Source organism: Onychostruthus taczanowskii, unplaced genomic scaffold, assembly GCF_017590055.1.
Source record: "Onychostruthus taczanowskii isolate IOZ18803 unplaced genomic scaffold, ASM1759005v1 scaffold17, whole genome shotgun sequence".
Lineage (NCBI taxonomy): Eukaryota > Metazoa > Chordata > Aves > Passeriformes > Passeridae > Onychostruthus > Onychostruthus taczanowskii.
In genome coordinates, this window is record NW_024498906.1 from 1,332,753 (window position 1) to 1,347,433 (window position 14,681).

At 36.3% G+C, this 14,681-nt stretch overlaps 1 protein-coding gene across 4 annotated transcripts in view; it reads right to left on the bottom strand.

The window, feature by feature from the left end:
- Window positions 1–14,681, bottom strand: part of MAP3K15 (mitogen-activated protein kinase kinase kinase 15) — an 81,025-nt gene that overhangs the window by 13,277 nt on the left and 53,067 nt on the right. For all 4 annotated transcript variants that reach the window (XR_005952313.1, XM_041400003.1, XM_041400002.1 and 1 more), the window contains 8 exons: window positions 14,367–14,474; window positions 12,993–13,042; window positions 9,889–9,984; window positions 8,380–8,467; window positions 4,621–4,754; window positions 3,890–4,017; window positions 2,046–2,176; window positions 1,614–1,719 (listed from right to left, as the gene is read on the bottom strand). Coding sequence is in view for 3 of the 4 variants with exons in the window: in XM_041400003.1 (XP_041255937.1) it covers window positions 1,614–1,719; window positions 2,046–2,176; window positions 3,890–4,017; window positions 4,621–4,754; window positions 8,380–8,467; window positions 9,889–9,984; window positions 12,993–13,042; window positions 14,367–14,474 (841 nt within the window). In the remaining variant the exon portion in view is untranslated. The remainder of the gene's footprint in view (window positions 1–1,613; window positions 1,720–2,045; window positions 2,177–3,889; window positions 4,018–4,620; window positions 4,755–8,379; window positions 8,468–9,888; window positions 9,985–12,992; window positions 13,043–14,366; window positions 14,475–14,681) is intronic.

Sequence of the window (14,681 nt, forward strand, 5' to 3'; positions counted from 1 at the left end):
CACCACCAGCAGAAACCTCTAAATGCTCAGACTGTTTTGAACACTACAGTTCTTTCTCCACCTGAATTTCTATGAGCTCTGTTATGACATCTTTAAATTAAATTATTTTTCTTCTTAGGAATGCAATAAAACTATACTGCCATAAAGCTGTGAACTATCAAGTAATGGACATATGGTGAAGATAAAAGGGTATCTCATATGTTCACTGAATGTGACTGCTTCAGAATGAAAGTTCCAGCCACAGCTTTGCCCTCAGGCTATGTGTCTTGAATGGAGGGATGTCATGTTTAAACCATCAGAAGTCTTGATCTTCAAACCACATCATTTTATTATATAATGCCTAAAATCTAGGGTTTATGTACTGCATTACAGAACAAAACCAAATTTCTAGAGACCTTTTAAGGTCCTCTGGGGACCTTCAAAGGTCTCTAGAAAGTAAGTTAGCTACCTGCTTACTGATTTAAATCCAAAATGATAACTTAAGTATTTATTCACATGGCAAATTACATCTCAAAGGCACAAACAGGGCTGAAAATTTGCAAGAGAAGAAAGAAGAAGGGCACAAGGAAAGAGTTACCTCCTTTTATTACAGTATGGTGACTTTTCTTAAGATATCATTTCTCCATATATCATCCCTACTGACAATCAGTTGCTAAAAAGTCACTAAGGAGCATGTAAAATACAGGCAAAGAAAATGATAACAAGTAATAATGAGACAATGAGTAAAAATAACTGAGAAAGGCAAGTTACGTCAGAACCTTAATTTTATTTGCATGGCTTCCTTTGCAAGAAAGGTGGAGGAGCTGCAGACACCACCAGAGAGGTAAAGGGAAGTTTTGATTTTCACTTAAGTGAAGTTTATCTCTTGTCTTCCACTCTGAAACCATCCATGACTAATGGCTTTGTCTGTGTATCATTTACTTCAACTGCAGGCAAGTAAGAGGCTTCTGATATCAGCCTTTACATATAACAAGCAAAACCACTATGTTACCCACATCCACTGACCAAGAAACTACGTGACCACATATTCATTTTTTAATGTGGAGTTTCCCCTTTTGCTCAACAATTTTTGTTTTCCCTGAATATTACAAGTCTTTAAAACCTTGTTGTATTGAAAGCTGTTCTGTAACACATCAGCCTAAAATTTGCCTGTAAGCTGTTCTGTTTACTGTTGTTATCCAGCTGGTTGGGTTTTATAATTAACACCTCAAAACTGAAAGTGTTCATAATTTTGAGTTTGGTTTTCTGCACTTTTAAACATACATCTAGAAAGTGTGCAAGTCTAAGTTACTAATACCAAGACTGTTAAATGAAAAAGTTGCTAAATTCAAGTGTTTCCAGATCTAATTGCAACAACCAATTGCTACTTAAGGAACACTTTGAAGAAAAACTTTTACCCCCAAAAAGTAAAATGGAAGAGAGTTAAATTAAAAAAAAAAAAAGTCAAGAAACTATCAAGCTTATGTTCTTATGTTTATGGTGATCACACTCCCATTTACTCTGCCCTGCAAACAGAGACCCAATAGTGTTTTCATCACTAAGCCAAAGAGCCTCTTGGCTCGAATGCTAAAGCTGTCATGAAACCCTTAATCACTCTGCTAGATTAATCTTACCTGTAAAGGTTTCAGTGCATGGATTGATGCCTGCCAGCCGTTTGGAAGTACCAAAATCTGATATCTTAACCACGCCACTGTAGGTGTTCACCAGAACATTGTCCCCCTGTGGTTTGGACAGGAGAGGGAAGGAGGGGAGGGGGTGAGGGTGAAGGAGGAGAGAGGGAAGGAGGGAGGGAGGCAGCAAACAGGGAGGGGGAGACAGAAAAATACAGATTCTCAATCTCAATACTCCTTCAAGTTTGCACTTATCTTTGTAATACACCTTTCTACAAAGCAATATTCCAGGAGCACCAAGAGAAGGAGGTGGTTTATACCTTCCTTTTGTTTTCAGCTTCCATGAAATCCTAGTAAAAATGCTACTTCAGATTAAAGCAAAACTAACTGAAGATAAAAAGCAAATCAAACAAGACACACAAAAGGAAAAGTTACCTTTATATCTCTGTGTACAATCTGGTTCTCATGGAGATACTTGAGGCCTTCCAGAATCTGCTTGGTGTAAAATTTAATTGTAGGTTCTTTCATTGGGCCCCACTTAGATCTTAAGAGAGCTGAGAGGCTGCCTACAGGAGTTAAAGACAAAAGTGTATCAAGACAGCGAATTCCCCAAATTAACATGAAACACCTAAGTCTGAATAATGCCTTTGCTCAACATCCTAATATAAATGAAAAGCAGTAACTATGATTAAGCCAAATTCTTGCTAGATCACTCATAGCAAATAATTTTCTGCTGCTCTGGACCAATTATTTCTTATTTGCCAGGTCAGGTTCTACTCCCACAAGAAGAATAAATGTTCTGACAGAGCTGGATCAATCCCCCTCACTTCACTGTAACAACTGCTGAGACTACAGCTAGCAGCCATGTAGCCCATAATGAAACAAGGACTGAAGGTAACACTCTACCATGTTGTACACTGTACTTCATCAGCCACAGGTATGGGCAAAGACAAGCTGATTTTCTTGAGGCAGGGAGGGTAGAATCTGTATCAGAAAGAGCCTTCTCTTTACAAATATGGCATCAACTTCTGGCAATATTCAGAGACAGGAAAGAAAGCTCCTGAAAAAAAATCCCTGAATGGATGTTCAGAGTAGGAGATAGGCCATCTACACATCCCCAATTCTAACAAAACTAATTTTTAAAGAACACAAATATTTAAATCACGGGGCAAAATAAAGAACAGTTTTACTTATTCAGCACAAAATAAACTAAGTACAGTAGGTCTACTTAAGGCCAGAAAAATTCAGCTAAAGGAACTGACAGCTTTCTAAAGTTTCCTCAAAGAATCTCATACAATCTGAACAGCTAGCTTCTTTGTAAGACTCCAGAGTTTAAAAATATCTAAATTGGTTCAGTAATATCTTGCCATTAGCAACTAATCACAGCACACTTTACTATGCATATATGAACAGGAAATAACACCAGCTGACACTGTGAACAAGTGTGGGAAAACAAGTGGAAGTGTTGGTATAATTTCATCACATCTGCATGAGTCATGCAGGTCAAAGTGTCCCAGCTGTCAGGTGAGAAGGTCACAAAGGTTCAAAAACTAAATAATTTCCCTACATCCCTAAATGCCCTGGATGCATTTAATTACACTTTGAATATTTGTCTGGACCTTTCTTAGAAAATCTGAACTTTTCCCCCCATTTCTTCTTATTTCTTTTTTTACTTTGCAAATTAAATGAATGCAAAATTGAACACTCATTCTGACACATCCTTGACACTGAAGAGTAAATAGCAAAATGGAGATGGAAACAAGGTGGAGAGGTTACAAAGAGATTTCACATCCTCTGCATCCAGCAGAGAAGGCTAGAGGAGTGAAACTGGAAATTATAAGCAAGGAACACATCTCACTTTAATCTCTAATCTACCTAGGGAATAGCAGTCCTTTGTACACAGCAGTTAAAAAACAGTACTTAACTGTTCTATCAGTGCTACTGCTGCAAGAGAAACTTACACTGAAAGCTCCAGTTATCATTCAGACACTTGAGTTCAATGGACCATAGAGCTCTAACTCCACTATTTTTTAACACATGAGTATTTGAAACCAAATACTTTTATTGACTTCTCTCTATGTTTAGAATTATTATAGAAAGGGTAGAGGGTATTGGGACCTATACTCTTCAAATTTACTCTTTCTATGAGAAAAAGGACTTTGCAGTTAACATCCCAACAGAAAAGCACAAACACATTAAGTGTTTATCTATTGACTTTCAGTCAGTTTGGAGTCCCAAATGCTTTTACTTTGGCAGACCAAACTGAGCATGATACAAACCTCCTGGCACCTGCTCCATAAAAATCTTAATGTATCCATCTTCTGAAACAGATCCAAGATACTGGACAATGTTCCGATGCTTTAAATATTTGTGCAGTGCTATCTCTTCATGAAGAGGTTGAGAATACCTATTAAAAAAAAAAAGGACCAATGATTATTTCATCATGCAGGAAAAGGTTCTAGGCTATGCTTAAGTGCTAGTGTGACAACAGAATGGATTTTAGGGATACCAGTCCAATTCTCAGCAAACATCTTGTCCATGACCTTAAAATGCAGTGTCATTCACTGCCTATTCCAAAAAAGTACAGAGACAGATCTCAGAGGAAGTTGGTGGAGAAACATGCCCTCAAGAATTTATATGTGTGTCTTCTGTGTCAATACATAGCACTCTTTGACTCCAGAGCTCCTCTCATGCTTTTCAACCTCCTCAAAAAGAATACAAATGACATACAACTGCAACCTAAAACCAATGTCTCCTGGAACGTAAGATACACATACAGATTATTAAACTGTCATATTTATGATATATATCATATATTTTCCCCAAAAATACAAAGTCTTTATTCTCAAAAAGGTACTTTTGGATAGTAGGAGGAAATAGTAATTGAATTTCAGTATATTGGCATTTTATAAACTAACCACACAGAAACACATGCTAAGAAGTGCCAAATTTTCTAAAAACAACTGCATTTTTCTTCACAGTGTGTATATAACAATGAACTAGGTCTTACCTGCTGTCTCTCTCAGGTATTTCTTTGATGGCTATTCGGACCTGGTTGCTAAGGTCTCTTCCAGCATAAACTATTCCATAAGTACCTTTCCCTAGAACTACCCTTTCACCATTCTCATCATAATCATATTCATACTGCAAGCAGAAAAGATAAACAAAGCAGCACAGAAATTGTTATCACTAACATTTCACATTACAGAGAGCCTTAATGCCAATTTGCACAGCACAAAGCTGTTGCTGCAGTGCAGCTGTAGGACAGCAGGTTACCCACCAGCCTCGTGCTTTACACAGCTTGTAAAATTTCCATTCTACTTGCTTTGTAATACAATCTTCCTTAACCAACTTTGAGAAAGATGCATTTCTAAACAGGGAACACACCAATAAACCAAATTTAATAAAACATTGCTGTCAAAAGAACCCATTCATGTATTGTCTCTAAGAACTGCTGACAGAGCCTTCAGAACATGTAAATACATGGAACATAACCTAAAATTTTGAAAGCAGTGGTTTAACGAACAGATAAAAGTAACCAGACCATATAGTCACCCCAGGACATCCCCTCTCACAATGAGATTTTTATTATTTTTCCAAAGGGCAGAAAAAATGTTCATCTTGTCAACAAATCATTAAATATCATGGTGGTTTCCACTGCCGCTGAAACGTGCCGGGTCATATTTCCAGCTGAATAACTCAATGCTGGTTCACTGACTTCAGTAAAGTTACACTAATTTACACCACCTCATACAGTGACCTTGTGACAGAACTCTCCTACTCTAAATGAGTGAATGTTTAATGGAAGTGTACCCCAGACACTATATAAAACCAAATTTCTTACGGAAGTTGGGTTGAACAGCACATCCATGATTCAAATCAGGGAACTTATAAAGGATGAAAGGAACTAGACATTTTCATAGTCTCAGATATTGTCAGGAGTACACAGATCTCCCCCAGTATCTTCCCACATCCAAGAGGATGTCAAATATGGGAAAACTGCAAGGTACTCTCTGTGGCCTCATGTGAATTCCCTATTAAAAAAACAAACAACAGAACTTTTTACAATGGCCATAACTACTGATTTTTCTGTCAACGACTGCTTTTTCTGCGTTGTCCAATGTAACTCTGTGATACAGAATGCAGCCTTGGAGAAGAATTTCTTTGATGTGCCTTCCCAGTTCACACTGCAGCTCTGCTGCTGCAGTGCCCACACTCCCCCTCTTCACCTCGGCAAAGATAGCAAGTTTCATGCTGCTGTAAGGAATGTGCTAAAGGAAACCTGTCTGTCACTTATCCTGACAGCATATTCTGCTCAGTGGAACTAAACTGGAGCACACACAGCTTTAGCACAGCTCCATTTACCTCATTTCACATTTCAGCACTTCACAACATAATCTCGCTACACGACAGGCATAACTGACCCAAAACGCCATATGCAAAAATTGCCAGGTTCTTTGGTAGGAGCACATCCAGCTTTCACAGCTATCATATGACATAAAACTGTGCAGAAAAAAGACAGCAGTCACATTGCAGAATTTAGGATTGACAGCAACCCCATCTGCAACACACTGGTACTAAGCCAATCCTTTAATTACCGTGGAGAAACCTATGTTCTCCAGTCTGGATCCCATGATACATGAAAATTGTTGGTATTTAGAGTTCAGTGCTAGTTAGTAGACAGTTTAATAGATTTGTATATACTTGATGTCACTTTACATTTGCCTTTTCTCTTCCCAACAGCTACAAATATTGAATAAACCACTGTTGGTTGCCAAAAATCTGCATAAATGATCCACTGGCTGTGAAATCCAACCAGTAGGTAGAAGTAAACAAGTGTTCATATCTGACCTTCTGTAAGGCAGAGTGTTCTCTAGGTTATCCAGTTGGGGTACAGCAGGTATTCTTAAAGTAATAGCAACTTATTCATATCAATATATGGAAGTGAATACCCCACGGCTGAAGGAACTGCAACATTCACACTCCTTCAAAATACTTACTAGCTGTAAAATTAGACTGCAGTTTATATATAAAATATACAACCCCTAGCTCATAAGGATTCTGACTGAAATCAGATTTTCTTGCCCCAGACTTTGCATGAGGTTATTTCTTCCTCTTCCCCAAATATAAACAACTGCTTTATTAACAGCAAGAACTGTTTTCTTTGTATTAGTGGAGCCCATCAAGACCACAAAAAGCTGCATTTTCCTCATTGTCACTTCTTAAATGTAAGATCTCAAGCTGCAGTTAAGCGTCTTTCTTCATTTGTAACTAAACTAATTATTTCTCCCCTTCAGAAGTCCTGATCTCTGTTTCATTGTCATAACCTAAGACAATTAGTACAAGGTAACAACTGTGAAAACTTCAAGATAGGTAGAATGATATAGCTCAAAGACTTAAAATTAATTTCTGCAGTCATATCTCCATATGTCATTCATTCATGCAAGATTGCTTCCTGCTATGCACTGTCAAGTGATTTTTTCAGTTTAGTTTTTAAAAGGCTCAAGCCACGATGAGCTCACATCCTCTGAGAGACTGTTACACAGCCGAACAGGCTGTGTTGTGTGGAGATAGCCCTGCTATTAGCTGAGTACATAATTATGTAATATACAGATCTGCAGCTATAGTTAATACCCTGTCTGCACCAAGGCAGGGCCCTGAAGCTGTGTCAAGACCACAGATGGTTGTATTAAACTGAGCTTAACAGATGTGCACATTTGTCCTTTCCGCTTGAGGAAAGAATTCTGTGGCCAAACAAACTGCAGTGCAAAAACTCATCTTTCCCACTATATGAAACTACATTTAGCAGTACAGCTGAGAGTTATATATTTTCTTTTTCATCCCCTGAAGCCTCAAGTCCTACAAAAGCTCACTGCCATGAACAGCTGCTCTGAATGGTCGGCCTAAGAGAATTGCTGGAATGAGACACAATCAGAAAGATGCCCAGCTCAAACAAGCCACAGGAGGGTTTTCATGGTCATTAATTGATTGATTAAATTTGCTTGTCCACAAATAAAACTTACAACCTATCTTCTATGGTGGCTTTTCAGATTTCAAAACAAATAAAAAGAAGACTAATAAATACAGGGTATGTATTTAATGCTACAAATGTGGACATGTGCTATGAGTCACTTTCTCTAACGAAGACATGGGGATTCACCTATCCCAACCTGAGACCACATGAAATGTGAATAATCCTTTCCAAGTTTGTTGCTTTTCCTTTTTTCCTCTCTGTACTAATTAGAAAGAAAACCTACAGCTACTGGATTCCTAACATGGACGTTTCAATGATAAGAAAAAAGCATAGTGCATTAACCTGATCCTAAACACCTGCAATATCTCTGGGACAGAAACCCATCAAATGAAATTACCTGGAGTAGTAATGGTATCAAGTACCAGACAGAAAAACTGAAGTACCTTTGCAATGGTTTTTTCTTAGCATTTATTTAATATTTTATCTTTTTTATCCACTTGAGCCAGCTGATAACAGTTGATTCTGATCTATACATTGTTTACTAGAGAATACAAATACAATAACACACTTCATTAAGGATTTATGCAGTTTACAGTAGTAACAGGCCCACTTCATAAACAAAGTGTTTTTTCAAATGAATGGAAATCTCATGTACAAATAATTTTGAAAGAATTTAAATTTCATATATAGTTAAGGAGTTTAAATGCTGTTTATCTTACTACTATACTGATATGAAAGTGCAGGGAAGACTGAGAATAAGTTTCAGAGTTCTCAGATCTTTTATCCTTGACATACCTCTAATGTGTCTCCATCTATTTCTCCTTCTAGTTCCAAAGTACTGCCAACTGCATCAGACAAAATTTCTTTCACTAAACCACAGAACCTAAAAAAATAAATACAAAGCACAACATCAAAGAAGAATACCCTTTTGGAAGCAGACTAAACAGATTCTTGCAAGCTGGGCATTGCTTTCAAGCTAATAAACTGACTAGCATGTTCACAGCTTTCTTTCATTACTAACTTTCTCCATATTTATCCCATTTTAAATGATGAAGAACATCAAACACACACTGAAAAGCCTCATTATTTATAAAATTATTATGTTTGCCATAGCGGAACCTGATAGTTACTTGTTTTTGCAATTGCATAGTAAAATCTCAGTAGATTCAACTCAATTTTCAGTACATGTTTGGCTGCAAGTGTGATTACTCAATATTTCAGAAAACCAGATGTTGCAGCTTTTTGTCAGGCATTCAGAAAGCCAAAAGTATAAAGGTAGTGATGTAGCTAGAAAAACAAAGTTTTAACTGATTTCTAGTTCTCTGGGGTGGAGATACTTAAGTACAAGAACATTTCTTCCTGTAGTTCCCTGACAGAGCTACTCATTCTTTTCCAAATTCTGTAAGAAATTGTTAACAATTATTTAAAAATTTTTTAAATAGTAATAATTTCATTTCATACATCTCTTTCATGAAATAACAGAGACATCTCTTGAACTGACTCCTGTAGCGCACTGAATATGGCATGAAAAATGTGGCCATGTTTCATGACATGCAAATTGCACGGCCAAATTAAGGCTGAGGAGGTAACATTAATTTTATTGTTTCCTACCTTTTATGCAGTGCCCTCTGCAAAGCTAGTAATTTTCTTTAACCTGAGTTTATTCTATGTAATACATAAGTAGTGATTATTGCAAGAAATAGTGAAAATACCATTATGCTCCAAAACCTAAGTGTATCAACAACTCCCTCCTATATCATTCAGAAGGTGCCTTTGCAACTACCAGTCATAAGGCAGAATTTAGTCTGTAAAGATTTAGTCCTAAAATTCAGTTAGCTTCCTTACTTTTTCGAGACAACAGATCAGAAAACGTTTAACTACAGGTACAATCAGCAACACAGATCTCTGACACAATGTAAGTTAGAATTTCTTGTCACACTTAGATACTCTTATTTAAATCAAACTGAACAGACACAAAAGGGAACACGAAACAATGTAGCACCTTACATGACACGGCCAAGATAAAGAAAAGTAAGATAATATCTGTAATTTAGATTAAACTGGTCAAGCCTTTTTCAGACATAATGGTATGCAGATAAACTAATCAGAATCACACAGGAAGTACAATAGACGCTCTAATCACCTTAAGAATCACCAAGTTTACATTGCTTCTTTATCGAGAAAAAATAAGGGTAGAAATAAAGAACCTGTTTCTCAAGAAAAATATTGGTTTTCAATCTTTACAAAATCAATTTTGTTTAGGATATAGATGAGGCATGAAACACCCACACAAACTGAACTCACCTGCTACATTGGTTTTCTGTAGAAAAGTAGATTTGAAAGTCATCATAGTTATCATGGACATAAAGAAAACAACATCGTTCATCAAACTTGGAAATGCTGTAAAATTCACATTAGGAAAATGTTACAATGTTAACTATTGTAAGAAATAGGGCAATGAGGAGGGTTTTTTAAAATTATGAACATTTAAGAAATATATTTTTCACAGATAATTACTTCAGAGAATCAGTATGCAATTATATATATTTTCCTTATAACTAGGAGTTTTCAGGTTATTTATATACTCTATAATCCTCTCTCCATTGTGATAAATAAGCTGCTGCTTACTTTGGCAAAATACTGAGGTGTATTGAGGTTGATTTGTTATTTACTTACACTTCTGCTTTTACACAATTCCATCAGACTCCTTGGTACTTTATGACACCTCACTGGAAATTGAATTGCTCTGACACTGATTTAGCTATCCAGAAAACCTCCTTAAGGATTGAAAAGTACTTTGGGTTTTTGGAATTCTATTGCTTCTACAAAAAAACCAAACCTGAACTGGGAAATACCAACAGTGTAACAGATCCTTCTCAGTCTATAATGTTTATGGCCTTAAACTAATAAACAAGTTTTGGGATGACCAATATTTACTCCAAATTGAAGCAATAATTCTGAAAAAGGGATTATTTATTCCATACTGTGTCTTGCCATATATATCCCATATAAATACACTGCAGCAAAAAGTGAAATGCCATAAAACACAGTATCAATATGAAAATAAAACTAAGAATTAACCTCTTATGCCAACCACTTGCACTGAAGTATTTTCCTACATAATCCCAAGTTGTTAGGCTTCTTAAGGTATTTTTGTGCCTTAAGTTAATAACACTTCTTAGATTCTTGCCTGATCTGTTCAGTCAAACTCTTCAGTTTTGCATATCTTCTGCAGAGCCAGTTACTCAAAATACATGACAGAACACTTCAGTAAAGTTGCCTCATGTTACATGGCCAATTGATGTTGCCTGTTGAAGCACCATTAAGGGCTACTTGGAAAATTTTCAAAAGTTCCAAATTTTGCCTGAAGACTTTGCTAGAAATATGTGAAAATAATAACTATGCCATTTTTAAATTTCATTAGTACAGCAATTTCAGGTCTAACAAGTCAGAGAAGCACATATCAGACTTGAGAACTAAGAGACAAAGCAAGAGGATTCTTCCAGGGGCAAAGATAAGACAGACAAGACAGTATCTAAGTAACAATACTGCATTATAAACATTGTCATGTATGGTGTATATAAGATGAACTGGTTAGTATAAATACAGTTCAAGAGTTTTGATAGAGTGTATTTTAACTGAGACTATTTTTTCTAAAGGAACGCAATTTCAAAAGTATAGTAATTTAAAGTTGTCACAGACAAAGCAAACATCTAACTCCAATAAATTCAAAAAAGATTGCCTCTTTGAGCTTTGTAATACAGTGATTTTTTAATCACTCAGTAGTGATTAAAAATCAAAGCAAATGAAATTAATTGCTTGCTTCCTTTTGATTAAAGTTATCTTTCTCAAAGATTAATTTCTGTGCATTGTGTTGACTGAAGGTAATTAATGTGGCACAGAAACTTTATGCTCAATTGAATTGAGAATGCTGAATTATTCTCAATCAGTTCCACAGACTTCAGTAATTCACATTGCATTGGAGTAATAGAATGAAATACCATGTAAAATTAATTTAAACCAAAGCCTGCTTTTTTTTTTTTTTTTAGAAGAAAGGACTGAAGTTATGATAGAATCTATGTTCAAATCCACAGTTTTAGGTTTCAACCGCCACTCATTTTAGTCAGAGAAGTACGTCTTCACTGAGCTTACTTGCTTAGGTAAATCATACAAATTCAGGGAAGGCAAACCTGGAGCCTAAAACTTTAGGCACTCTTAGTCAAGACCAAAGCCTAGAAGCCCTCTCCTGTCAGAACTACAGAACCCATTAGGTATCTGAATTTCTTCTTGTACTTGAATCAGAACGTTTGTCAAGCACTTAAGCTTATGCAGTCACACAAGTGACCCCAGACAACAGCAAGAGATGTCCCTAGAAAGGCCAGATCCACCAATGTAGAGACACAGGAGCTCAGAGAGAAAGCAAAAGCCCACCGGGTGCTCCCTGTACTTACAGTTCCTCTGGTTCTTAGCTACAGCTGCAGAATTCAGAGAAGAGACAAGTAGATTTTTTTTTCCTCTCCTGGTGTTCTGTCTCTCACCCTTCCAGCAGCAAAGCAGCCCAACTTAACATACATAATCTACTTTCTAAATGTAGTCATGCATTTTGCAATTATTAACACCAAATATGAATATTTTCTATCCTTTCAGTTCTCAGAACAATCCTTTTCCATCTATATAATATTCTGATCTTTTTCGGTACTAATATTTTGACCCATTTACTTGTGACTAGTGTTTTCATTGATCTAAGCATCACAAAATGGAACTCTCCTAACTATTTAAAGGTTAGTCCTTGAGAAACTCTACCAGTAGTCTACTTACAGCTTAAGAATTATTTTCTGTCCTTAGCAAAAACTACATTTATACCTCATTTATTAGTTAGCAAAAACTACATTTATGCCTCATTTATTAGTTCTTTAATAATTCAAGTTTTAGCTAGCAGGTATTTAAATAAAGCCATATCAGAAGCATTTCTGAATTCCAAACAGAAAACAGATACTACAGTCTCCTTTACTTAAAGAAAAACAAAGTCTTCTTTCACTTATGGAAGGAAGCAAGAAGCACTAAAGGCTCTTCTTTCCTTCTGCCCTCCATGTTTTTAAATGCAGAGATGGCAATAACTTCAGTGAAACATTTAGAAAAATCTACAAAAATCAGTTATATAATGGAAAACAAAGAAGTCTACCAGAGAATACAGACACCCAATAACCCTCTCAGATCTGAGAAATGTACAGCTCTGCTTGTGCATGGAAAGGCAAACTATTCTGTGACATTTCAAGGCAGGCTGGACAGAACAAGCATTTATAACAGGCCATTATTGAAAGAGATTTAAGGTAGAATCCAGATTTCGCACTTAAGGGAAATATAAAACATACACAAAAAGACACTGAACTGTTTACTGGCATACCAACCTTATTCCCCTAATGGAAGAAGCTGTAAAATTCCATTCATGAATCTGTTTCTGTCAAGAACAAAGGGATAAAATCAACCACAGTTTAACCTTGACTTAGTATTGAAAACAAAGTCACAGCATGGTAAGTAAAAGTAAGGTTTTCCAACATGTCTCTTTCTTTCTCTCTTTCTCTCTTCCCACCATATTTTGAAATAAGATTAATACATAGGTAAATAACTTATACATTGCTATTTTACTTCATTTCAAGAAAAAATGAATAGAAATGGCACAGGGTGGAAGCAAAGGCCACATTTCCTCATATAAATTCAGTATGAAGAATAAGTTGTGCAGCACAATTTACCAAGCATTACGTTTTGACGCAATACATTTACATATCACATTAAACATGGAGCAGACTATGTCCTACTCTTATCTACGCTCAAAGGGAAAGGCAAATTCACCTGTCTCTCTGAGAGGTTTTGAGCCAACAGCTTTGGCCCAGGGAACACACTGGAGGGAAAACAGAGGAAGGACAACCTGTGTCTAGGACTGCAGCCCTTCATAAATCTAATTATAGCTACAAGCTGGATCTTTTTTAGCAGTGTCAGATATGCACCACAAGTTTGTTCCATAAAGCAAAGTTGTGTCACACACATTTACCTGAAACAGTGAAGTAGAAAAATGTACTGGAAAAACTGTTCACAAATCCAGGTAATTACGTGGACTTGTCCTGCTCCAACACGCTTCTTTCCCACACTTTGTCTCTCTATGCTTTTGTCTGTTCTCCATCTATGTTGTTCTAATACTAAGAAAGTGTGGCAAAATACATTGCAGATTTCAAGTCTTTCAATGTGAAACTGAAATATTTTCTCATTTTTAAGAGCTGATACTGTCCATAACTGTGCCTACTCCTTTCTTAATCCCCTGTGCCTTATCCAATAATTCAAGACACCAAATATTTTATTTCTTGACACTCACTTGTCACAGATCATTTCTTCTAGTTTCAAATATTACAGTTGTAAAAGGTTAAAAATGCCTAAAACATTGAACACAATTCTGGGCTTTATTTTTACTTTTAATCTTTGATCTGCATCTTAACTAAAATCACAGAATTCTAATGAGAAATATTATGAGCAGACCAAATAACCCATGCACTTCTAAGAGACATGGTCAACATAAGTTAAATCTGAATGATATCAGAACCACTTGATTTCTAATCATAGTCACTCCTTTTACTTTCTCTGTAAAACAAACTTTTATATCTGCACAAGAGATACTGAGGCTTGGGCTTCACAGAAATGTAGCAAATTTACAATTATTGTAAAATGCTCAAAAGAAAGTTACTTTATGTAAAATGAATCAGTACATTTAACAAACTTGCTGACAGTTTTACCATTTCAGGGGGAGAGACATGCCACAAAGACAGAGAGCTCTCATCTGCTTCACTGTTGATTGAAACATAGGCAGGCTGGTAGACTTTAGTTGGCTCTATCACCAAAACCTGAAGGCAGAGGGCAGCTTTCCTTAATAAACCAGTAGTTAATACACTACAATATCTTCAGATGCTCAGATATAGACAAAAGGTAATTTTGAAGTAAGACCTAAAAAATTTTCAAGGGAGACAGGAGGCCAAGACAAGGCAGGAAAAGTCTGTGTTCTTACGAACAACAGATAAGCAGTATCACAATTTGTTATAGGAGACTTACAA